Raw genomic sequence first — 24,173 nt, forward strand, 5'->3', positions numbered from 1 at the left:
TAAATACAAAACCAGGTAATCTTTCTTCTTCCAAAAATACTGTACATTAGTTCCTATAAATCAGGACTTTGTAGGAACGCAGAAGCAGAGCCATTATTTACTTATGTTTTGGTTTCTGTGGAACATATTAATCCTAATTACATTTCTGAGTTTTCACCATACTTACAAGCTAAAACAATGCCGTTCCCTCAGGCTTACTTTTAGATGAAGAACTGTAAATAAAACAAAATCCAAATTACTTTGATGGACATACATCCTGCTGTCCCCTTGGGTGTTGTGTTTGACATTGCCTTTCTTTGTGGTTTAGGATAGGATTTTTGCTGTCACTTAGATATCTTAAGTAAAGAATTAACAGAATATTACGAGTACATGGAAATATGAAGAAGAATGTCTGTCTCCATTCGTAGTTGTAAGAGTCTTGGGATAAGTGCAAGCAAACAAAAAATATTGTTTTGTTGGTTTTTTTTTAGCATTTTTAGTGATATGTACATATTCACATATAGTGATTTCAGAGTTTTTTACTCCTTGTGTTGGAGGCTCAAGTCTTAAAAAAAATATATCAGTTTTTAAACTCTTCAAAGAGTTTGTGTGTGAAATTTCAGTATCTAATATTGTTTTTAATGCACCCATTCCTGAGAAAGTTTAACCAAGAATCTTGCCATCCAGAAGGACCTAGACAAGCTTGATCAGCTGGCCCAGTAGAACTTCATGAGGTTTAACAAATCCCAGTGCAATGTCTTCCATCTGAGTCATGGCAACCCCACTATCAGTACAAACTGGGGGATAAAAGGACAGAGCACAGCCCTGCCAAAAAGGACTTGGGAGTACTGGTGGATGGCAGCTGGACATGAGCCAGCACTGTGTTCTCGCAGCCCAGAAAGCCAACCATATCCTGGGCTGCATTAAAAGAAGTGTGGCCAGCAGTGTGAGGGAGTTGATCCTGCCCCTCTGCTCTGTGACCTCACCTGAGTGCTGCTTCCATGTGTGGAGTCCTCAGTACAGGAGAGATGTGGACCTGTTGGAGGGAGATGTAGGCACATCCAGAGGAAGGCCATAAAAATGATCCAAGGGATGGAACACCTCCCCTGTGAGGACAGGCTGAGAAATGGGGCTGTGCAGCCTGGAGAGGAAAACACTCTGGGGAGACCTGAGAGCAGCCTTTTAGTATCTGAAGGGGAACTGTAAGAAAGAAGAGGACAGGCTCTTTAACAGGTCTGTTGTGATAGGAGAGGGCAAATTATTTAAAATTAAAAGGGAGGAGATTATGCTTGGATAAAAAGAAAATGTTTTTATGATAAGGGTGGTGAAGCACTGGCACAAGGTTGCCTGTAAAGGTGCTGGATGTCCCTGGATGTTCTTAGAGGTGTTCAAGGTCGAATTGAATTAGGCTCTGAGCAACCTGATCTAGCTGTAGGTGTCCCTGTTCATTGTGTGGGAGTTGGAAGTAGATGACCTTTAAAAGTCCCTTCCAACTCAAACGATTCATGATTTTATAATCTTGCTTACTTAAGTGTGCTGGATGCCTGCAACATCTTTATTAGCTAGAAGGGAAATCGGCAGAAAAGAGTGATTTCAATCTATAAATTCTCCAAAGACTGTTACTTCCAAATGTGCAATTGTATACAACTTTGGTAGGTAACAAGCTTGAGTATCTACTGTTTTTTTATAACTATATGTGAATATACTGTGGATGGTATTACAACTGGAGATGAGGAAAGAAAAAAGCTGATCATGAAATAAGTTCGTTTAATAGGCACAGTCTTATCTTTTTTCTCTGGTTTTGAAGATGTCTTTTTCAGTTTTTCCAAAACTGAAGGCAGGCAAATATCCTAAGTATAAGCCCCCAAGTATAAGTTATGCCCTGTTCTGCACCTACTGGAAGGTTCTGATGCAGCCTGGGTGGAGCACAGAAGTGTGTGCTGTGTGGAGGTACCAAGATTCAAAGTGTGACTGTGGCAGACTGAGGAACAGGACTTATTCCTGACTTCTTACAATTCACGCTTCTTGGACTCTTGAAATATCTGGATTTCTTTTTACAGCATAAGCTCAGATGATCACGGTAGGGAACTGAGTCTGCAAATTCCTTTTTGTGTTGAGCTACATTTTGATTTGTGCCTCTTTTGGTCTGGTACAGGGCTACCTCCCCACCATTTTGATGTATCTTTTTGGTTCCCCCAAATCTTTGTTTGCAGCTGTCTACAGGCAATTCTTGTTTTGTAAACTTAAAATTAATTTTTAAATATCTACTTTTGGCACTCCAGCACATCCCATGGAAATGTATCACACTGCTAAAACTGTTCTTAACCTTCCTTTTACCTTTGAAATAATAGAGCTATTTAACTGCATTTTTTACTCCATATTATTGCATTCCCAGTCACATTTTATTTTTATCTGTACTTAAAATCATTTTTCCATTTTGATTCATTTATTTTATAGCTGAGTTCATTTTCTCTAAAATTCCTATTATTCCTATTATTGGTGGAACAAGTGGAGCACAGGTTCACATCTGTCATGCCTGCACTGCCTCTTTGTATTCCTTCCCTTAAAATAAATGAAAGCTGGTTTGCTTCTTAATTAGTGATGCTGCATTGAAATAGCTGTAGTCTTTTGAGAAAAGCAAAAAGAGTGGTTTTCTCTCTTTTTTTTTTCTCTGCTCACACTGTTGGAGGTAATATTGGTTTTTGTGAGCATATAAATTCAAAAGAAAAACATATCTGACAAAATAAAGTCACTTGCCTCTTACCCACTGTTCCTCAATCTGTGCAACACCAGCGTGAATGACAGTGTGCTTGTCAACCAGACAAAAACTGTCTCCATCTCTTAAAATCACTTGCTAAATCTTTTACTTCAGGCAACTTGGAAGGCTCCTATCATCTATTGTGACTATAGGGAGCAGGAGCTTCCAGTTTGTTCGTCTTCCATCTAATATTGCTGCTCTAATTTGTTCCTCTCCCTGGGCAGCTTTTCTGTTTCCAGGGCCAAAAAGCAATAAGGGAAATAAGCAGGCTACTGCTGATGAACTTTGCATGCAGGGAGCAAGAGTATTCAGCTTTCTCCCAGGAGTGCTTGACTTCAGCTCTTACCCTTCTCAATTCTGAGTCTTCCTTGCTCCCAGGAAGTGAGATGCAGCGAACTTCCATGTAAAAATGATGGACATTTCTTTTGAAACAAAAGCAAAATTTCAACCCCTATCTACAACCTTTAGAAAATACTGTATCACTCTAAGACTGAAGTCCTAAGTCAGAGAAAATTGTTGACTCTCGAGGTGGCATTATATATTTGGCAAAGTATGGGGTGGAATTCAGTACTGAGTTTCCAGGGACAACACTGTAATCTCTCGTACAAATATGTTCAAATTTCACACACACACACAAAGATATCTAGTTTCAGTATTACATCTTCTACCATAAAAAAAAAAAAAAAAGATGAATAAGATGAAAAGAAAGAAAAGTAACGAATAGGAACTATTGAAACATTATCTAGTGCAATAACATTTTTCCATGCCAAGTGCTCAAGAAGTGATCAGTGCCATAAGTTAACAAAAATGAAAAAAAAAACCTAAATCAAATATGCCAAAAATGCTTATTAAACTAAGGTTTTATTACTGGCCTCCTAAACAAGATGAAATGCAGAGTGAATTGAAAATACTGAAATACAGTTATGTGATGTTATCAGAAATCTCAGGCTTTCTTTGGCATTTGAGTCTTTTGCAGCATTCATTTATTTCTCTCCATACAGCAGCTCTATGAACATTGTCCTTAATTAATGATTGCAGTTTTTAGAGTAGAATCTGATCTTGACAGTTGAATAATTTTGTCATTTAATGACTAATGTGAAAATTAATAATTCAAGTCAAAGTCACAGAGCAGTTATCTTATGTCTTCTGTAAACATAAATATTTATAAATAACCTGATTGCTGTTGTAGAATAACCTGAAGCACAAAGGGTAGGGAAGCATTTGGAATCTGGAAGGATAGATTAGGTAATTTATATCCAAGCTACACAAGGCTTACTGAGTTGGAAATGCAGTTGCTGAAACTTTGGCAGTAGCAGAGCATTACATATTGGGTATTGCTAGTCAGAAACTCCTTTTGAGATTCGTAATGCAGAAAACATACGTTTGTTAGTAAAGCACAGTATTTGAAAAGAATGGTTATTTTTTTTTCTGGGTTTTGGTAGTGACCACACTGTGGTGCTTCTGTTTCCTTTCCATCATATGATTGTGTTGTGATGCCCTCTGGGGGGCAGGGGGCGAGAATGTGTTGAAGCACATGGCCTGTCCTGTGTCTCTGTGGGACAAATGTGGGACTAAGTGGTGGTGGAGAAGATGTGACATGTGAGTTGCTTTCTGTAACTAGTGGTGTCTGATTGCCACAGACTTAGATACACAGGAACTGGACAATGAAACCATGATATTATATCTGGCTACAGTGAAATTTTGTATCTTGTTTCACCTATCTCATTAACTCACTGGAATCTGGTGAAAGCACCCTTTTTACTCTGAAATGAATGTCTATTATGGTGCTCCTTTTCATTTTAGTGGTCGTTACTGGAAGCAAAGCAAACAAATGTGATCCTTTTTAAATTTCTCTCCTGCATGCTGAAATTAGTGATGTTGCTGATGTAGAGCTGAATAAAAAATGTATTCTAACAGATATGCTAAGTAGGAAGCAAGGCTGTTTAATGTGGTTGAGAAGTTGCTATTTTTCATTCCTCATCCACTGAACAAGCAGGTGTACAGCAGGCAGAATAATGTTATGCTAAATTAAGGTTGTCTTTTACACATGGCATTGAGAATTGATTATTTAAATTAGACTTTTTAGTTATCAGACGTTAAATATGGCACCAGCATTTCACTCAACTTTATGTCAGTCATGTCACTTAAAGTAATGATTTGATAATATGCACAACTGTGAATAGTAAACACAGAATCTTTATCAGTGTGTTAAAATTCATGCTAGAAGAATGTAATTTTTACATTTACTACAGTGAGAAATATGTGCAAACCCCGAATCAAACTGAATGTATGCATATATAATGTTTTGTCTATATGTGCAATGTGTGATGCACATGGGTCACATATGGCAAAAAAAAAAAAAAAAAAAAAAAAAGAATATTGCAGGGCTGACGAAAACATTTTCCTGTGCATCTAAAGTTGGTGAGAAACCAATTGCAACCCCAGCCTAGTTCAGCATGGGAATGAAAGGGAGAACAGGTCATTTATAGGGTTTTTTTTTTTTTGGCTTTTGCCATTCAGGAGTAAGGATTTGGAATAATCTTCCACTTATTGAACATTAGTAGACTGTAACTGATTATAAGGGAGCGTCTTTATACTCAGTTAAGCACACCTTTCTCATTGCATGGCTATAGTTGAACCCAGAGGGGAGAAAAAATGATTAAAAGAACATCAAAGAGAATAGAAGTTAGCCAATTAACACTTTCCAGTCTCTTTCCCGTTCGGTTCTGCAGCTAGGAAGTGGAAAAAACCTGTATTTTTAGGATCTTTTTAAAGATAAATTATATGATTTGCGTTCCCAGTGGCTGTATTGTTATACATTTCTTTGTGGAATTGTCTTTGGAAGACTTTTGTGTAAGGAAGGCAAGAACAAGTTAGAAGCCTTTAAAAGTGATTTTTGGACAGAAGTATTTTAAAATTCTTCTTGAGAGAATTCAATTTGAGGAAGGTCAAAGAGGAGTATCTTTTATTATATAAAGCTGCTTATGGTCATGGTTCAAATAGCTAACAATTTTTTTATTCAGATAAGATCATTTATTCCTCAGGACTCAAATTCATCTCAAGTCAACACTTTATTCCTGGAATTTCTTCATCTGACTGCAAGAGAGTCTATGAAGCTTTGACCTAAAAAATTAGGTATTTCCCCAGGACATTCTTAGAAGTGAAAACTTGTGTTTAATTTTGTATTATCCTGGTTAGAAGGAGATAAAAGAATAGCAAAACCAGCAGTGGTTAAATATCATACATGTTCAGCTTTTGGCACATTAGCCGAAGTCACACTGATATTTCTCATTGTCTCAGTGTTAATAAATATTACCAGGTAGGTTTTTCATATGCTAATGGCTTAAGACAACTAGATCAAAAATTCCCAAACCATGTAGTAAACCAAAACCTAGCTGAGCACAGTGTTTGGTCGAGTTTGTTTCTAAGGTTGTGTGATTGTACTGCATGGGAAAAGTATGATGGTTGCAAGCATAAGGTGTCCTGAGTTGGGTTACTTTTATTGGCATTGTTAGATTTCATGGCTTATTAAGACTGAATATAATATTGATTGATGCCAAATGCACACAAGAGAATTCAAATGATTATGTGATACCCAGCTGGTGTGCATTAATACATAGAGCAAGCAGGAGCATTTGTGTTATCAGTGATGATAGAGCTTGTGCAGTATTGTGTATTATTTTTTGAAAGTAGCTATGTTAATACAGTGATGTGAGTTTGCTAAAGGATTGGCACATTAATCTACTTTTACTTCAGCTTTCTTCTGACCCACTGATTTGAACTTAAGGTCCAGCTTAGCTCAGCTCCATTTCTGTTTTCTTGCTACAAAGATTTCTGTGCATTTTCTATAGACTAAAAGGTTTCATTTATTTTCTACTTTTGTATCTAGGGCCAGGTTCTTTATTTTCGCAATAAAGCATGGGGTAAGGGAGTTCAAATGCTAGCTTCATTCAGAAATCACTCCATGTCATCAGTAAAAGACAATTCCTCTCTTTAAAAAATCCCCCGCAGGCCTCTGGGGCAGCATCTTTACTGTCATTGAGATCCTCGATGCCTCAGCAGACACTGTGTTGAAATTATGCATTTTCTGGAGGATCTGTTTGGCAATGTTGTGAATTATTTCCTGCTTTTCACTTACTTCAACATGCTTTGCCAGAAACTCTATTTACCATCTCTGGGAATGGAAAGCAATTATGTGGCCTCATCTGGGCAAGCTCTACACAGATCATCTGTATGTGGTCATCCCCCTTTTATCGTTATACTTTTCAGAGCTATCTGAGACTATGCCAGAAAGCATTAACTCCCAGCAGTCTTACCCTGTAGGTGTGCTTCGGATAGCCTGTGTTAATGCTTAGTTTATATGTTCATTTGGATGAGAAGAACTCAAGATCCTATGTGACTTTCAGGGGCCAACAAGATAGTAAAGCATTTTGCTGTGCATGAGCTATCTTGCAGCTGTACAGTGGTCTAGCTTGTATGCCTGCCCAGACTCACAAAAACACCACGAAAGCAGGGCTGTAAAGCCAAGCAGCTGGCAAGTCTCTCAAAGTATTTAATTGGCTTAAACAGGCATTTGATCAAAAGTTACGTGTAGCTCAAGTGGCCACCAGGACATACACCATAAAACTAGGTTAATTTGTTATAGATGCCAGTAATTTTGTGTCATTGATAACTTTCTCTTGTAAGTTTTAAAGTGTGCTAATGATCTTTTAATATCACAGTCTATAAGCTCCAGATTGGCTTTGACCTGCGTGCATTTTTCTCACTGCGACAATGAAAATTCTTCATCAGAACATGTAGCTCAGATTAAAGTGAAAACTCAGTGTAATATTTTAGGCTGAAAAAGCTTGTTTGTTTGTTTGTTTTTTTACCAGGTATCCTAAATAAGCAAGGCCTGAAACCCAAATTATATATATGCATTTTTTGTATGAATATGAAAGCTGTTGAGTGTCCTAGCACAAGATTAAATCTTCCCAAAAGCCTTATTTCTATAGACTTATCCTGCTTCTGTTTTCTTTCTCTTCCAGTTTTCATCACAACAAGCCTTATCATTTTATGAGTCTCTCATTTTATCACCGTATCTCCATTGTTAGTAATAAACAGCAAACAGTACACAAGTAATGTCCCAACTTTTCTATTACAGGTTATTTGAAGGCTATATAGCTTTGTTTACAACAGTGGAAATTTTAAAGCTAGTAACATTCAAGCTCAAGAGCCACAAATCTCTTCTGTATAATTTCTCCTCTCACAAAAAGCCCGTTGACATAAAGTTGATATTGGCATGACTTTTTTTACAGTTGTCTTTTGGTCTAGAGGGCTGTAGTCCTATGGTGGCTGAGCCTTCAGCAGAGTTGACAGGAGATGTTAGTTGAGGGACCTGTTCACAACCCCCACAGAAGCCCCAGGATGAGGTTTCAGTGCTGTCAGAGTTGAACAAGATGGAGGAAGTTGAGCAAAGAACAGGTTAAATGAGGATTTGACCGTGGTTTTGGGGGCATGCTGATTTCAGGTCAACTGTATATGCATATAAGAGGTAAAGGTACCTAATTTGGAATTAATTTCTGTTCTTATGAAAATAACACAGATAGCTTTGAAGGGAAGCAGAGAGGTTTCTCATACAGAGCTTTCCTTGAATGCGGTGGAGATTACTTGCCTAAAAGGTGTTTCCAGAGGCATGAGAAACAATTCTTTCCAATTCATTTGTTCTTCTCTTTGAGTGGGTAACAATTGGAAACACAGTCTTTTCTGCTGTTCTCCCTTTCCAGGCAGTCCCAAAGGACACACAGTTTGCAGAATACTGCCAAGAGTTAGGCTCATATTTTCACTTAAATCTTCTCACGTTTCATAAAACCAAAGTAAAACACCACTGAGGGGGAAAAGAGAAGACAGCAAAAACTTGGCAAAGTTTACCCTGCAATGAGTTCAGGGAGATTTCTCCCCTTCTCTCTTATGATCTTCATCCAAAGAGGAAACAATTCATATAGTGTATGGGACTGAGTTAATTGACTTTTGTGAAAGTACTTCACAAGAACGACGTGTCCAGAAGTTTGGAATAAGCTCATATTCCAGTGTTGTCTTCAAGAGTGTATGTTTGTGCTGGTTGGCTGCAAAATTACTGGTTTTTTTCTTAGTGCAGTGTGTCATGTCAAATCACTTGACTCTGCATTAAAGCCAAATGAAAAGCCACACTAGTTAATACACTTTAATTATAAAGACCATAATGCTGTGAGATAATGTGCCGTTTGACATTTCTTTGCATATTTAAAAATAATAGTTGAAGTTTAACACAATTGAGTTGGTTTAGCAAAATGGCTATTTACCATATATTTTATTAAAAAAGTATTTGAAAGTGATTTAATAGAATTTATTTTTTAAGGCTGTAATGAAAGCCATTTCTTCTTCCTGCCCTTAAGATAGATTCTGTGCACTATGAATTCCATTTTAACCACAATTCTAAAAAGGAATGTGCATGTTATGTATGACTTTCCTGCTATTCTTTCTTTTATTTCTGTCTTTTGCTGTTAAGTTTCCTCAGCACATTGTTAGACCCAGCTCTGGCAAGAAAGTGATTGATATGGCTCTTTGCGCCCTGGCTAAATAGCTGAACGTACAGTTATTGTGTCTGCACTTGGAGGAAAAAAAAAAAGAAATGCAATTAAATTCATCTCAACTGCAGTAACATGACATTTCTGTTTCTTTCATGTCAGCCTTTATTCTCTTCTATAATCAGATTTTGTAACCCCTTCTATAATGTCTCCTCACTTCAGCAGTCACTAAATAGGATGCTTGTGTTGCAAGTTAATTAGAGAGTCTCATGCATGCGGGTTGACTTTCCTCAAATCTTTGGTGTGGATTTCACAGGAGAGCACATTTCACCAGCCAGTGAGCTGTGGGTCACAAGGTCCGTATCCACTCTTGAATATCCCATCTTTTTGGTATTAGACATGCTTGTTCTGTTTCCACTTGGAAACTGTATTCCTTTGACTACATCAGGCAATAGGAATTATCTGTGTAATTTTTCAATAAATTTCAATACATTTTTCAGAGTGCAAAGAAAGCTCCTAGGAAGCAATTCTTCACCCACCCTTTGTATTGACAGAAGTCTGCTAGGATAAGATTTACGACCTTTTCCATCAGACACCACTAGAATGCAGGAGGGTGATGGGAGAGAAGATGAAAAGGGGAGGACAAAAGTTCTCCATCTTTTTTGTCTTTGCTAATAATTGTAAATTTCAAAAATATACAGCATTAATACTTAGCTCTAGGGATACATTTGTAGAGCATAGCGAAGGGTTAAAAAAAATCCTTGGGGAATGAGTTGGGTTTTATCTAAATCTACTTCAAAAACTTTTATAAGTGTAATTAAAAAGTCATCTTTAGGCTTGTTAAGAATTACTATTTCTTTATGAAATGTACCTAAATAACTCCCATAAAAAGCTTTAAAAAGGGAAACCTCCCCTACTTGGGGATTTGCTTGGGTACACAGGCATTATTGTTATACAATTAATTTCTTTGTTTTAGCTTCAGTGTTCCATCCCCCAGCCTTATCTCCCCACTCCTATCCACCCCATACTGTTGTTTCCTATAATTAGAGAAGATACACATCTGTCTTCAGGCTACCACCTAATCTCTAAGGCCATATGGGTAAATGGAATATAATTATAATTTGGTAGGAACTGAGCCTTCTGCACATGGTTATATTGTTCTTGTTCTTTTTAACGTAGGCAAGTAGAATCTATAATATAGCAGGGCTTGAAAAATGGGGTTAGTCCTTGCAAAGTAATACCTTTTAGATGGACATTTCATGTGTTAAATTGGGGTGGGAATTACACAGTTTGGGAGGAGTTCTAACACAATGTTACCACAATATGCAAGCATCCTGCATACTGTGAAGCAATCATCTGTGGTTATATGCAAAATATTAACAGAGGTCATTTTTTGTCCCCCTCTTTTTCAGTTATTTTTATTTCAGTTGCTGCGAGGACTGTCTTACATCCACCAGCGTTACATTTTGCACAGGGACCTGAAACCACAGAATCTTCTGATCAGTGACACGGGGGAGTTAAAGCTGGCAGACTTTGGTAGGCAAGCAGTTAATTACAAGTCTCTTATAATGTTGTAGGAATGTCAGACAGATGGTTCCATTGATTTCTCTTTCCCCCCACCCTATTCCTTAGACACACGTTCTTTATTGTAGATAATTGCACATTTTTCTCCTGAGCGAAGAAATTGATTATGGTCAACAAAATGCTTGATTAAAAGGGAGCAAATGAAAAACAAATATATACTCCAGTTCTCACCAGAAAAATAATGCTGGTAGTAGTTCGGTTTTTCTTCCTGTGAGACCTCTGAATTAGAATTCAGAACCTTTGAAAAGGAGAGATGAAGAAAGAGGGAGCAAGAGTTGAGGAAATACAGAATATGTGAAGAACGCAAGCACTTGATACAAGCAGCTTTAGGGTTGTGGAGATCTGGAAGTAGGAGTAACTTTTATAAAATGATGATTGATTGAAAGAGACTGAAGGATATAAGAATATTTATTCTTTCTAAAGATGAAAGGAAACTAAGATCATCTGGATTGCTTTCAGTATCCATTCTTAGTCCCTTCTGGGGAGTATATATATGAAGTAGGAGTATGTATGTGGAGTATAAAGGCATGGGAAATTGTCCACTGAAAGATTGCCCTTTTTGTCTTTATAAATGTATTTTAAAGTACTTTCTAGTGGATGCACTGGAGCAGTACTCTTTCTTACAAAAATGATTGTGAGATGTGGAACATGACAGTGTAATTCTTTAGTGGTTTTCACAACATGTAGGAACTTGTCTTTCTCCTGTAGGTCAAGTTTTCATTTACTGATTCCAGCAGAGCTTCTGATATAAGCTGAAAATGTGGCCTATCAGCTTTTTTGAAATGTCTTTTATTTTTATGACTGCTATCCACATGAGGCTTCACATTTCATTCACCAGCAGTAATGAGGAAGCCTTATGTGCTAATTGGCAATTTCACTGTTGATGTAGTCATGTTTTTTGTCTTTTAATTAGTATTACTCCAATTAACAGTTTGGTGTGTATTTGCAGTGCTGGAGAAGGGAAGGAAGTTCAGGTAGACATGCTCCACAACTTGATTGGCCTGTAGATTGTGAGGTGGTTAAAGAAAGAGCACTAAGTTAAAAAAATATATATCTATTTTTTCACATGGTTTTCTGTTACTGTTTCTCAAAACTTGGAAGATACCAAAAGCTTCTTAAATGTTTTAAATAAGCTTTCCCACATCTTTTATTCTTAAATTAATGCAGCATATGAATTGTGAGAGTGCTTTTGATTGTAGCAGAAGTATAAATTAATTCTCTGTTGCAGGTGTTGTGCTGTTTGTTTGAAATGGCTAGTTTTTTTTTTAATGTCATTTATATCTGCAATACACTGTGCAGTTATCTGGAATATCCCCGAATATATCTACATTATAAATTCTTTAGGATGTTACTATGATGGTCCTCCAATTTGGAGGATACTGGGAAATCTGTTGATAATCTTGCAGTCTCTTTTGTTATTTTGAGTGCTTCATATGATCATATGATGCTTTGTATTTTATTTTATTTCTTTCTTTTCTTTATTTTCCCCCTGAAGCTATATGTCCAATTTGAAGCTTTTTAAAAAGAAAGGAAAAGTCCATTCCAGAAGAATAACTATTTAAAAAAATATCCCCCTAGAAAATAATCTGCTATAATAAGTTAGCCACGATAATAAGAAGTAATAAAATAATCATCTATCAGATACATATACAGTCAAATCCATTGTAACTTTGCATTCACTTTTTGTTTCTCTGGTTATAGTCTCTCTTGAGCTTGAAACCCATGTTAGGTTGGTTAGTAAATGTATATAATGACACTGATTCTCATCTTAGACTGCAAGGCATTGCTATGTACTCAGTAATATAAAGGTAAAACAGTCCCACCTTGATTAAATTCGTTGGGTAAGTACTGCTCCATTTGTAGTATAATGAAATTCCTCTCAAGCAACTTGTCTGATAAGACACATCAGAGTAACCAGTCTTAGGTCTTCACGTTTTGTTATAATGTTTAGTGAAATCTCTGGATTTCACTATTAAAACCTATTAAAAATTAAGAGAAAATTAGAAGTTTGAAAAAGTCAGTGGCCTCTGCTAAATTCCACAGTAGCCTTGGGCAAAGTTCAGTAGCCTCTGTTTTTTGATTGTGGGCAGGGAGCCTACTGACTTTTCAGCCACGTTATTAAGAAAACAAACTAAAAGCCTCTCACCAGCACTTCTAAGCAATGTGTTGGAAATGTGAGCTGATCAGTGCAGTGTCCAGCTCAGATGCACAATTGATTGTTCTCTGGGTGTGCAGGCTGTTGTGGCCAGCAAAACAGAAGAAAGACTGGGGTGTTTGTTCTGCTTTGCCTGCTTTCACCCCATTGTAGTAGGAAATAGAACTGTCTTTTTTTGCCTCAGTGCAGCACTAGGCCAAATGTGCCTTCAGTGACACCAAAGGCAAGATTTTCTCAGCTTCGTATTGGCAGAAATTAAAGGTTGACAATTTTGCATATGAAATGAAGAATAGAAACGTGGAAGGCAAAAGCAGAAAGAAATAACCAGTAGTAGGTGTACAAATGTATAATAATGTGGTAAGGATTTTTTTTTTTTCTGCTTGTAGTTTGTCTTGACCTAACAGAAACATCTGTGTAATCTACTCTTATATACTGAGAGGAGATTATATGTCTCTGTTTTTTTTCAAGCTGTATTTTCTTTCATGGCTGATGACCTTGTAAAATTGAAAACCAGATGGGTTGAATTTCTCTTCTGAGAACCGAGTTGAAAAATTAGAAGTGATGGGGTTGAAGTCTGAAGGGTTGTGACCTCTCTCACTGGAGGCATGAGAAATGAGAGCGCACACGTGTGCGCACACAGGCATACATGTGTGCATTTACTTCTTAAACAAGATGTAAAATAGAGGTTTGCTTCTCTTTATGTTTTTCTCCCACAATTTCCTAATTCATGACAATGTGCTTGGAGAGGAAGTTGGTTTAGATTATGCTTTTGATTAATTACATGAGAAGCAGTATGGAAATTAGAGAAATGAGATCTTTGTTTTTAAATGCACTCAGGGCAGAAAAGAACCTATCAAAAAATCAGTTTCTGTCAGAGATAGGATTGACTTTGCCAGCACAATAAATATGAAATCCTAGAGCAAAGGCCTTTTTGTCTCTAAGGAGAAGACCTTTATATTTTGGTTTCATAAGTTTACAAAAAAACAATAGCTTGACTGAAGGTTCTTAATTTGGAGTGAGGCTTATTTAGTCTCCTCAGCATAGGATATCAAATACTTAAAAGCAGGCTGTACTAGATCAGAGTTCTTGAATAAACAAGGTAAAAGAAAGGCTATTCATGCCTGCAGTGCATTGCGTTGCAGCTCAAGTGGAATCTTTGAGCAACTGTGGGCATGTGTTTTTCTACTGCACAGCTCCCAGACATTGACACTCGGCTGTGTGGGAGCGCCTTTGTTCGGCTGAGCGGCAGCCTGCTTTGCTGCTCTTGTGCTATAGCTGCTGGGAAATGAACATTTATGAGAATACAGCAGCAAAATGAAAAGGGATAACACAACACAGAGACCTTATCAAATTAAAAATTCATGAGGTATAAAAAATGGCTTTTCTTCAGAAGATATAATAGGGAAGACTACTACCTGAATAATTACTGCTCTGAAAAATAGTCCTTGAACTTCCTGCATTCTTTTTTCAATCTAATTAAAATTCCAGAGGAAATTAAAGTGTATTAGGGTTTTTTTTGTTATGAAATGATTGAATAAATGTGAAAATTATTTTTGATTCTATAGTGTAAATTTGTCTCTATTTTTATTTCCTTCCAGCACATATGTCTGTCTGGACTAGAAATAAAGTATTGTAAACCTTTAATGAGTAACACCTTAAGCAATTACAAACTTAAATGAATGGAGCTTGTTTTTGTTGCTATTTACCACATAGACTGGGCTGCACAGCTGTTGCTAAGGCTTTGGTTAGTAATTTCTTCGCTTTAACTTTTCTGTACACTGTTTACAGATGTGTTTGTTTGGCCTTTGGATGTGTATTGACTTAGAAAAAATTATCTTTGAGCTTCTGTTTACAAAAGTCATTGAGCAGCTTTGAAAGCAAAGTGTGTATCTAGAATAAATGCATTTGTGTTAACTCTAGAGTGTCAAATGACCATACAGCAGTGGACAAGAGTATGAGCTCAAAGACTAAACACTAAGAAAATGTATTTTTCAAACATTACTTGTGATTGGATGATTGATAATTAAGCAAAACAGCTAATTAAGGACACGAGTGATTTGTATTCATACTGAAAAATCATTCTTCTTTGGTTTATTTATACACGAAGCACACATTGTAAGCAGTATGTTGTGTTATTTCAGTGATCCCTTTTTCAGCATCAGAACTCTGAAAGACGTGTATCAAAGACTAGAGGAGCAAATACAGAACAAACCTTGCCAGGCATATTATCTTTTAGCACTGCATGACGGTGCTTCTGAGTGATACTCATGCAGAAGGGTCCAAGATGTTGAAGGGGCTTAGATGGCAGCAGCTCTGCATTCTGTGAGAAGATTAAGGCACCTGAGAGGAAAATGGGTTGAGGTGAAGTAGAAGGCAACAGACTGCTGAGGAGGCAAAAGTAGGGGGCTGAAGGAAAATAAGAGAAGAAATATGCAGTTGTGGAACATGATGGCCCTTTGCTAAGTGAGGAAGCAGACTCACATAGGGATGCAGTACTCAATGACTTCCTTGTCTTGGTCTTCACAAATAAAATTTCACAGTTTTTGTTTTCTGAAACAGGGTTCAGGGAGGAGAGAAGTGAGTGGAAGAGAACTGAGTCAAGGATCTTCTCAATAGTCTTGACTCATGCACATTCCCGGGACCACACAGGAGGCATCTGTAGGGTACTGACCAGGATGGTTTATGTTACCATGAGGCTCTTCTCTGTCATTTTAGCAAAGCTGTATCAACTAGACTAGGTCCCTAGTAACTAAGGGAAGGTGAATGCTGTTTCCACTTTTAAAAAGAGCTGGAAAGATGTTCTGGGGCTGATCAACCACCACCTCTGTAAAAACAATGAATCAAGTCCTTCTTTGCACAATAGCTCCTATTTATGTTTTGTGTACGCTAATCTAAATCAAGATTATCAGTTATGTTTGCATCTACATTATCATACTTAATTGCAGCTCAAAATCTCTAAATAGCTTATAGCATTCAGCAAGGAGGTGGGAAGTGGATTCCACCATCCAGGTTGTACTTCTCAGGAAGAATTTGCCTCCCTGTATGTTACTGTCTATCCCAAAATTTCAACTATGTCCCTAATATTGTGACTCTTCTAGGGATAATGTGGACTGTTCATCTGATTGTAGTATGATTTGTCTTACATATCATTTAGTTAGAATGATATTATGCTTTTCGGCTTGGAAACATATAGTCATTATTAGAAGTTGTAACATAAAAGATCTACAGAGCTTTTAGGGGCAGGTATGACACATGTCACCTAGTGATGTATGAAAAAACTCCTCAGGGCATGAGCATACCCTTGGCTTGCATGTGAGGAGGTCATAGCACCTCAGACTGTGAAAGAAACTGGCCAAATTATTAGGGCCCTTTTCCTGCTTTATCTGTGAGTTCATCAACCTGCTTCAGGGAATTGTTTATTGGTGAAACTTCCCTGCAGTCACTTTTTCCATTTGTCTTTCCTCTAGGCCTGCAATATAGGTGAATTGCACAAGGTATGTGGAAGGTTGGTCTACATTTTGGATTGTGCTGTTATTTCAAGTGCAAGTATCTCTTGTGTGGTTCCATATTTCAATTGGGTGCCATTCTTTTTAGCATAAACACTGACTTTCTCAGTGTGCCATTTCCCTAAGACAGTGTAAGGCCAAGACTATGCAGGCACTTATGCAGGCAGAAGTACAAAATACTATTTCAAACTATGAAACAGCAACTCTAGAAGATGTTGTTAGCTTGAATATATTTGCAAGGATAAGAAAACTTACTGACTGATTTATTAATATTATTATTCTTTTTTTAAATGTATTTTTTAAAGCTTGAGTAGAAATTGCCCCTTCAGTCCCTTCTCTGCCCCAATTTTTCATTATTTCAGCCCTTTAAACAAGCTGTGGTAATGTCCCAGAGAGTTCTAATGCTGTAAGATGAGTGAGAAAGTACATGAGGAACTTGGTGTTTTAATGCTTTGGGACTTTGGGAGTATGTTTCCATGAAATTCCATATGGATTTTACTATGGAGTGCATGTTGGAGATCTATCACGAGCGTCAAAACTATTGCTGTATAGTTAGTTGACTGTTAAAATGATTAAATCTATGTTGATAACTTGAATTAAAAAAAATTTTTCCACAGAAAGAATCCCATAAGGAATTTCTTTATGAAGTACCATATACATTCCTATGAAAGGTTGGATAGCATAAAAGATTGTACCATATACATTCCTATGAAAGGTTGGATAGCATAAAAGATTGCATGGATAACTGCTATTTTTTTTCTGCGCAAATGCAGAGTATCAGTTATTGAAGATCATGATGAAAGGCTCTGTCATAGTGTCTGAAATGCTGATACTTCTGGGCTCAAGGCCTGAAGCAACAGAGCAGACTGTGTGCATTTGGCCTGGCCTAATCCTGACTGCATACTACCAAATCAGTGAAAAAGTACCCTTGTAACCCCACTGCTTTCTGCATCTAGAGGAAGGGAGCCAGAAGCTCATGAGCTAAGCTCGTTTCCTCTTGGAGGAAGGATTAAAGTTGTAGGCTGCAGAAGCTGTGAGTACGATGTACCTAGAGACTCCTGTCAAGGGTTGTTTGCTTCCCTAGGATAACAAGCTGTCCTTCCACCCCAGACTTTATCTACTAACAGCACCACTGACTGATGGCTGTGGTTAGCCCAAGCTGCTCCCTTCCCGCCCCAAAGCAAGGCCTTCCTGTGCAGCTCATGTGACTTTCTCATGGTTTCCACAGCAGAGGCTTGCGGTAAGGAGCAAGAAGAGGTGTGTAGGTGGCAGGAAGTCTCAAGCAGCAGCAGTGCAAAGGGGTGGATTTGATTTCTGGTATTTGGGCTGATTAATTCTTTTGTGCGTTGTTTTTGCGAGAGGAAGATGGCAGAGAATTTGTAGCCTAGTACTGTTGTGGTGCCTCTTGCTTCTCATGCATATTTAGTTTAGTTTAGTTCCCATTGTGGACCTCTGTCCCCTTTGTTTCATTGATCTCATGGCTTTATTGAGGTGTCAGACGTATCTAATTTTAAAACTGCCATTGTGAGAGTTGATGCAGGAAGAGTATTTTATCGACAGAAATTAGGTTTGCTAGCCTATGGAGAATTAATAGATTTGACACAGGATTTCTGTCTGGAGTCAGCCACACACTGAATTTTGTCCATGTCAGTCTCCACTGACTGATTTTTAACAGTTGAAAATAAAATTCTTGGAAAATACAGATCTTTTCTGCTATAGTAGTGAGTAGATTTTATAACCAGAGTTCTTCCCACTGAGAAACACTGTGTAGAATTATTGGATACTAAGGAATAAAATAATAATTTGTTTTTAAACCAATAAGGAACTGGAGATTGGCTTGAGTCACTAAATGAGTCCCCTGCTAAAAGCATCTCAGATTACTTAAGGTTCAATCCAGTTTCCCATTGTTACAAGTTGGAGATATATTGAGCCTTTAAGTAGGAGGAAAGCATCTTAATTATCCATTAAGGGCAATAAAGGAAGTTGGTTATGACACCATTAAAACAACTGTGATAAAAATTCTGTTTGGTTGTTTTGTGCATAGGAAGAACGTGGTCTTTAGATGTCATCTGCAGTGCAGCTCGCTCAGTTCTGATTATGACCTTGCATTATTACCACAGCAGTTATTACCACAAGAGAAGCCCATTCATCCACAGGAATGTGTAGATGTATTTAGAATCTGGGCAGTAGAAACAAGAAATTTTCTTTCATCGTAAAAAAAGCCTTATTTTGTTCATGTGACCACATTTTCATATCTACACATCTTGCTGCTTCTCTAGCCTTACTCTGTAGCCTTGTAAATACTGTGGCTATAAACCTCCATTTTTAAAGCACCAAACTTTCTTAAAAACTTTGTTTCCCCTCCTTTCTCAGCTTAGAAATTAAGAGAGAAACACCTTGGCATTCTGTGTTGCCAATCTGGTTTCTGAAATTTAATATGTCACATGATATTTTCAGACACGCTGAGCAGCTGCAGCCAGGATAACTTCAGTCCAAACGGAGCTTCCTGTGCGTCAGCCCATGGGGATATTTGAGGAGTGGTTGTCTCCTGCCTGAAAAATGGCAAGCTGCTTTTGTCAGTGCAGCTATATCTGAATGCCTGCTGTGCACCTGGTAAAGCTTTTGAATACAGGCATCCTGATTTAGTGTAGTAGTGCTTTCCCTTTTGGACTTATTGGTCTGATCATGGTTTTGTTTATTGCTTCCTTATTTAGGAGAACGTATTACATAATAAAAGGAGAAAATTGCACCAAATTTTAAAATCATTTAAATTTCTTTGATGTGTTGTTGATTATGCAGATTTATTTTACATGGCAAAATGTAGGAAAATGAAAGGGTAAGTGGGAAAGGGTGTGGCTTAAGGAAGAGAGAATTTATCATCACTCAGAACAAAAATACTGATATGGAAAGAGAAGATTAACATGAAAGGAGAACGGCAGTTCATTAAGAGAAATGTACTGTTTAACATGATATGAAATAATGCCACGATTCAGATAGCATATTAAGGAAGTGTTAGCTCTGTAATTTATGCCATGGGTTTTTTTTGTCCCAGGTGTTTTAAGTCCTTGTGTTAGATTCACATTTTATCTAGGTAATTTTTAATAATTTATGCAAGTTTTTTCCATTCCTTCTGAAAATTACAATGTTGGCTGTATTTGTATTTCTTCAGTTGCGTGATTCTTACTCATGTATTGAGAGGAGAATTTTCCTGGCAGCCCTGGGGATTTTTAGCATTTTTTTTTTTCTGTAGCCATTGAAAATACGGGAGAAGAAGATGTTCAGGTGTCATCTCTATTATCCCCACCCCTAGTTATGAACATACAAATGAATGATCCAAGGGATAGAACACCAGGCTGAGATTGCTGTGGCTGTTCAGCCTGGAGAAAAGAAGGCTCTGGGGAGACCTGAGAGCAGCCTTTCAGTATCTAAAGGGGACCTAGAGGAAAGAAGGGAACAGATTCTATAGCAGGGTCTGTGGTGAGAGAACAGGGGGAAATGGCTTCAAGCTTAAAGAAAGTAGATTTAAGTTGGTATGAGGAAAAAGTCTTTTACAGCCAAAAGTAATGCCTCCTATTTATTTTCCTGGAAACTACAACAGATACAAAGAGCATGATAACACTGTTGGATAGAGAAAATTCTCAGTTACAAAACACTGTTTTTCAACACAGTCACAACCATTAGCTGTGTATTTTCACCAGCCATGAACAAGTGCCTGTATTCCTTGCTGTATGTTATGCTGAGGCACTGGCAGAGGTTGACCAGAGAGGATGCCCTGTTTCTGGAGACTGTCAAGGTGAGTCTGGATCAGGCCCTGGGCTATTTGATCTAGCTGTAGGTGTCCCTGTTTGTTGCAGGTGAGATGGACCAGATGACCTTTAAAGGTCCCTTCCAACTCTAAGAATTCTATGATTCTCACATTCATCTTATTTCATTTTAAAGTCACTTCCAAGTAACGCTTTTTTTTTTTTTGTATTCACTCCTGTGGCTATATTTGGTTTTAAAGCTATTTCATTACAATGGTATTTAAGTTACTTATTAACTGTAGTGGCTAGATTTGATTATAGAAGTAGATACTTCTATATGACTATGAAGCGCTAGAAGAAAATGTCTTTACTATGTTGATGTTACCATAATTGATGCTAAATTCTGGAATTTTCAAGCAAGGCGGACATTCAGTTCAGCTTTAAACTGTCTGTAGGCCTTAGGAAAAAAACTCAAATAATAATAAAAAAGCATTCCTACTGAAATGTACTTTATAAATACAAAATTGTAATTTACCTTCTGGAAAGTGACAGTTCTTTGCTCAGGATGGTGCTGAAGATTACAGCCATGCAGGTTGCAGGATGTGATGCTGAGTGGATTATCAAAATAAGATGTGCTCACCTGCGTGCCTCAAATTTGTTCATACATGCAAGAAGCGGTTTAAGAGAAAATTAAATGTTGCAAAATTACTAACAGCATGACAGACACTTCTAGAAGTAGTTTCTATCAAGCACTGCATGGAGAAGCACAGCAATAGTCTGAAAGAGCAGAGAGGAGAATGCTTTGGATTCACTACTAATATTTTCATTTCTTCGATAAAGGGATCTGCTTAGTAAGGTTACATCTGTGTAACAGAGTAGATTTGGTCCAATTTTGCCATTCTGACAGTGGCATTTCAGTATCACTTTCTAGAAAGATGCCATATGAGGAACATTTGCTTTTTAACTACCTCTTTCCAAAATTATGTTGTAGAATCCACAGCTTTATTGCATTTCCGATGTAAATTTTTTAAAACAAAATTGCCTGTTTTCATTTCTTCTCTCTCTGTGACAAAATTGTATTATGAACTGATTAGGTGGCTCTGCAGGAATACAGATGCCTGACTACTGATGTGAAGTCAAATCATCATTTAGACTTAAGCATATTGGAATGTCTCTCACAAAACTTTCCTTGTAAGATTTGTGGTTCAGCTAATTCAAGATGACATAGACATTAAATGAGTTTTGAGGAGCAATTCAAATGAACAGATGAATCTGAGGCTCCAGAGATCACTGCCATAATATGCTGCTGCATTATAATGCTTCTCCACCGAAGCAACTATACTTACGTAGGCTTTTTTAATGGTCTCACACTTTAAGGCAAAGTGAAAATAATGTTAAAATTTAGTAAAATCTTTAGGTCTCTTATAGTTATTTTGTTCTTCGAATAGGATGGACTTCTGTTTCATTTTGTTTTGTTAGCTTTGTATCAATGCTTGTACTGTATTATCCTTATCTTTTCAGATCATTTTTCTCTGATTTAAGCCAGTACAGACAGATGTGTTCTTAGATTCTGCAGGCATTATCTAGCATTTGAATGTATGTTCTGATGTGGTAGTGCATGCAAAATATACCAGACTTCTTCCACAGAAGAGCCAAGACAATTTTTTTACATGCTAAGAAAATATATAAGTTTAAGAGAATAATGTATTGCAGCAACACCAAGAATTAGCTGAGTATCTGTGTTATCTATGAACAGTCTGGCATGGGTCCTGGAAGCAGCCTGGGTTAATCTTCCCCATAGCTGCAGAACCATTTGTGCCAGCCGTGGCTCAGGCGCCAAGCCTGTGAGGTGGAACCAGCGCAGCTGTGTCCTGCAGCAGGGACATGCATGGCAGGGTACTCTCAGCTGGAAAGCTCAGGCATATCAAACTTAATGGCATTGGTTGTGCAGCACAGGGGCCAGGCGCTGGCAGATCTGTTAGTTGCAGAATGGTGCCATTTATACATGCGTGGGCCTGGCCTCACGTTGTAAGAACTGGTGTTTCAGTGCCCATATTGAGATTCACAAATTTCACTTTTGTGTGTATTGACAAATGGTATTATCAGTGTTTTATTTACAAGTAGAAATAATTGTCAGATCTGATTTTCATGGGTATTATTGTTTGTAGATTGCATTAACGATGTTCTAACACTTGCTTTTTCATGTATCCTTGCTCTTGTTAAATTAGCCTAAACTAATTCATGGGATCTTCCCCATTTGTAAATAAATTTACAGATACTTTAATAGGCTTTTTATCCTGGCCGTTATCTTTGTCAAAATTCTCTGGATATTTTACCTCTGAATTAGAAATGATGGATCAGCAAAATGGTATTGTCTCACTCCATGCAGCAACATTCTAATGGGCACCAAAGTATCTTTGCCTTTTAGCCGTTCCGGCAGCCCCAGGTTGATTGCACTGAGCTTGGTCCTCATTGATGGAAACAGTCAGGATCAGTGCTGTGTGGTCACTTCAGAAACAAAATTACCTGAGTGTAAACAACTGAGTTTAGATATTTGAATATAAAACTCATGGTGAAACTTACCTTTTACGTTTCTCTGTGCATGTTGGTGAGTCCCTACACTAGCAACAAAGCATGCTTATTTAACAGTTCTTCAGCTGTCAGATTTAATGAAACATTGCAGTGGAAAGATTTAAGTAGTACTGCTGTTGTGTACTTGAGTCTGGTGTGTGTTCAGTCCCCTCAGCAAACCTTACCTGAACAAAGGGGAAGGCAGTTTGTCTACACGACATTTTTCTGCAAATATAAGTCTTGAATAGCTTGGATAAAGCTTATTTATTTCCTTGCCAGTATGTCCTATTTAGCATGTCTCATGCAATATGTCAAGTACCTACTGCATTTTATTGAATGATAAATTATCAAGATAGCAGCTGATAAAGGTTGATTCATTTTAACTTGGTCCCGAGATGGAGTAATCCAAAATTGGCTCTTACAGTCGTGCTTTTAGTTGTCCAGATGGGGAACACAGTCAATTGTTAACACACGTAGCATTGCAGTAAGATGTTGATTTCTATGGTCAGTGCTTGATGGGCTATTACACTTCACCAGATTGTACACACAGAGCTTTCTCTTTGTCTCTGCAGAGCAATTTTTCCCTCATGGTCTGAATCACTTTACGTTTTCTTTTCTGAGTTCCTTTGGTTTGTTAGGAAAAAAAGTCTGATGATAGGGAAACAAGAACATTACTCCTCACAACTGCATGAAAGTAGTATGTAACCTGTGTTGTCTTCAGCAAGATCTTTATTCGTATGTTTTAAAATCCCATGTTGTTGTTTGTTGTTATTTTTTTTCTAATGTTCCTATGTTCCAAAGTCAAACTGTTCAGTGCAATGCTCATTGATTCACAGCTGCTTCCCAGTTTTCTCTTTTCTCAGGGAATATTGAAACATTCTCAAATATATTACCTCTCATTTTCAACTGAGAAATATTTTCTGTTGGTTTGTCCTTTCTAGAACTTCCTCCCTGTTCTCTGCAGATCCTCCCAATGTAAAACTGTCTGTTCAGGCATTGTTAACTCTTTGCTTCAAACTTCATAACTGTGGAATGAGCAATACTGACTTCTTCATTTGCAGCCTTATTAGCAAAGTAGTGTGTTCATGCTGGGATGCTGTTAAGAGGAGAGGTAATCATTTTCATGTGGAATGTTTTGTGACAGAAGAAAATAAGGATCATTAAGTAAAAATCCAGAAAGTAGAAAGCAAGATTTGAAACAGTGAACAGTTGAAATATCGTGGGCATGTATCTTATGTTTTTAAATCCAGATCTTTTCATTAATGCAGAAATTATCTTTGATGTGAAATTGCTTGCTGTCCTTGAATTCTGTGAGCTGTCACAGCCGTGTGC

At 37.5% G+C, this 24,173-nt stretch overlaps 1 protein-coding gene across 7 annotated transcripts in view; it reads left to right on the forward strand.

Annotated features, from left to right (window-relative positions):
• Positions 1 to 24,173, forward strand: part of CDK14 (cyclin dependent kinase 14) — a 307,407-nt gene that overhangs the window by 137,560 nt on the left and 145,674 nt on the right. For all 7 annotated transcript variants that reach the window (XM_048950388.1, XM_048950391.1, XM_048950389.1 and 4 more), the window contains one exon: positions 10,695 to 10,818. In XM_048950388.1, coding sequence (XP_048806345.1) covers positions 10,695 to 10,818 — 124 coding nt within the window. The remainder of the gene's footprint in view (positions 1 to 10,694; positions 10,819 to 24,173) is intronic.

Source organism: Lagopus muta, chromosome 7, assembly GCF_023343835.1.
Source record: "Lagopus muta isolate bLagMut1 chromosome 7, bLagMut1 primary, whole genome shotgun sequence".
Lineage (NCBI taxonomy): Eukaryota > Metazoa > Chordata > Aves > Galliformes > Phasianidae > Lagopus > Lagopus muta.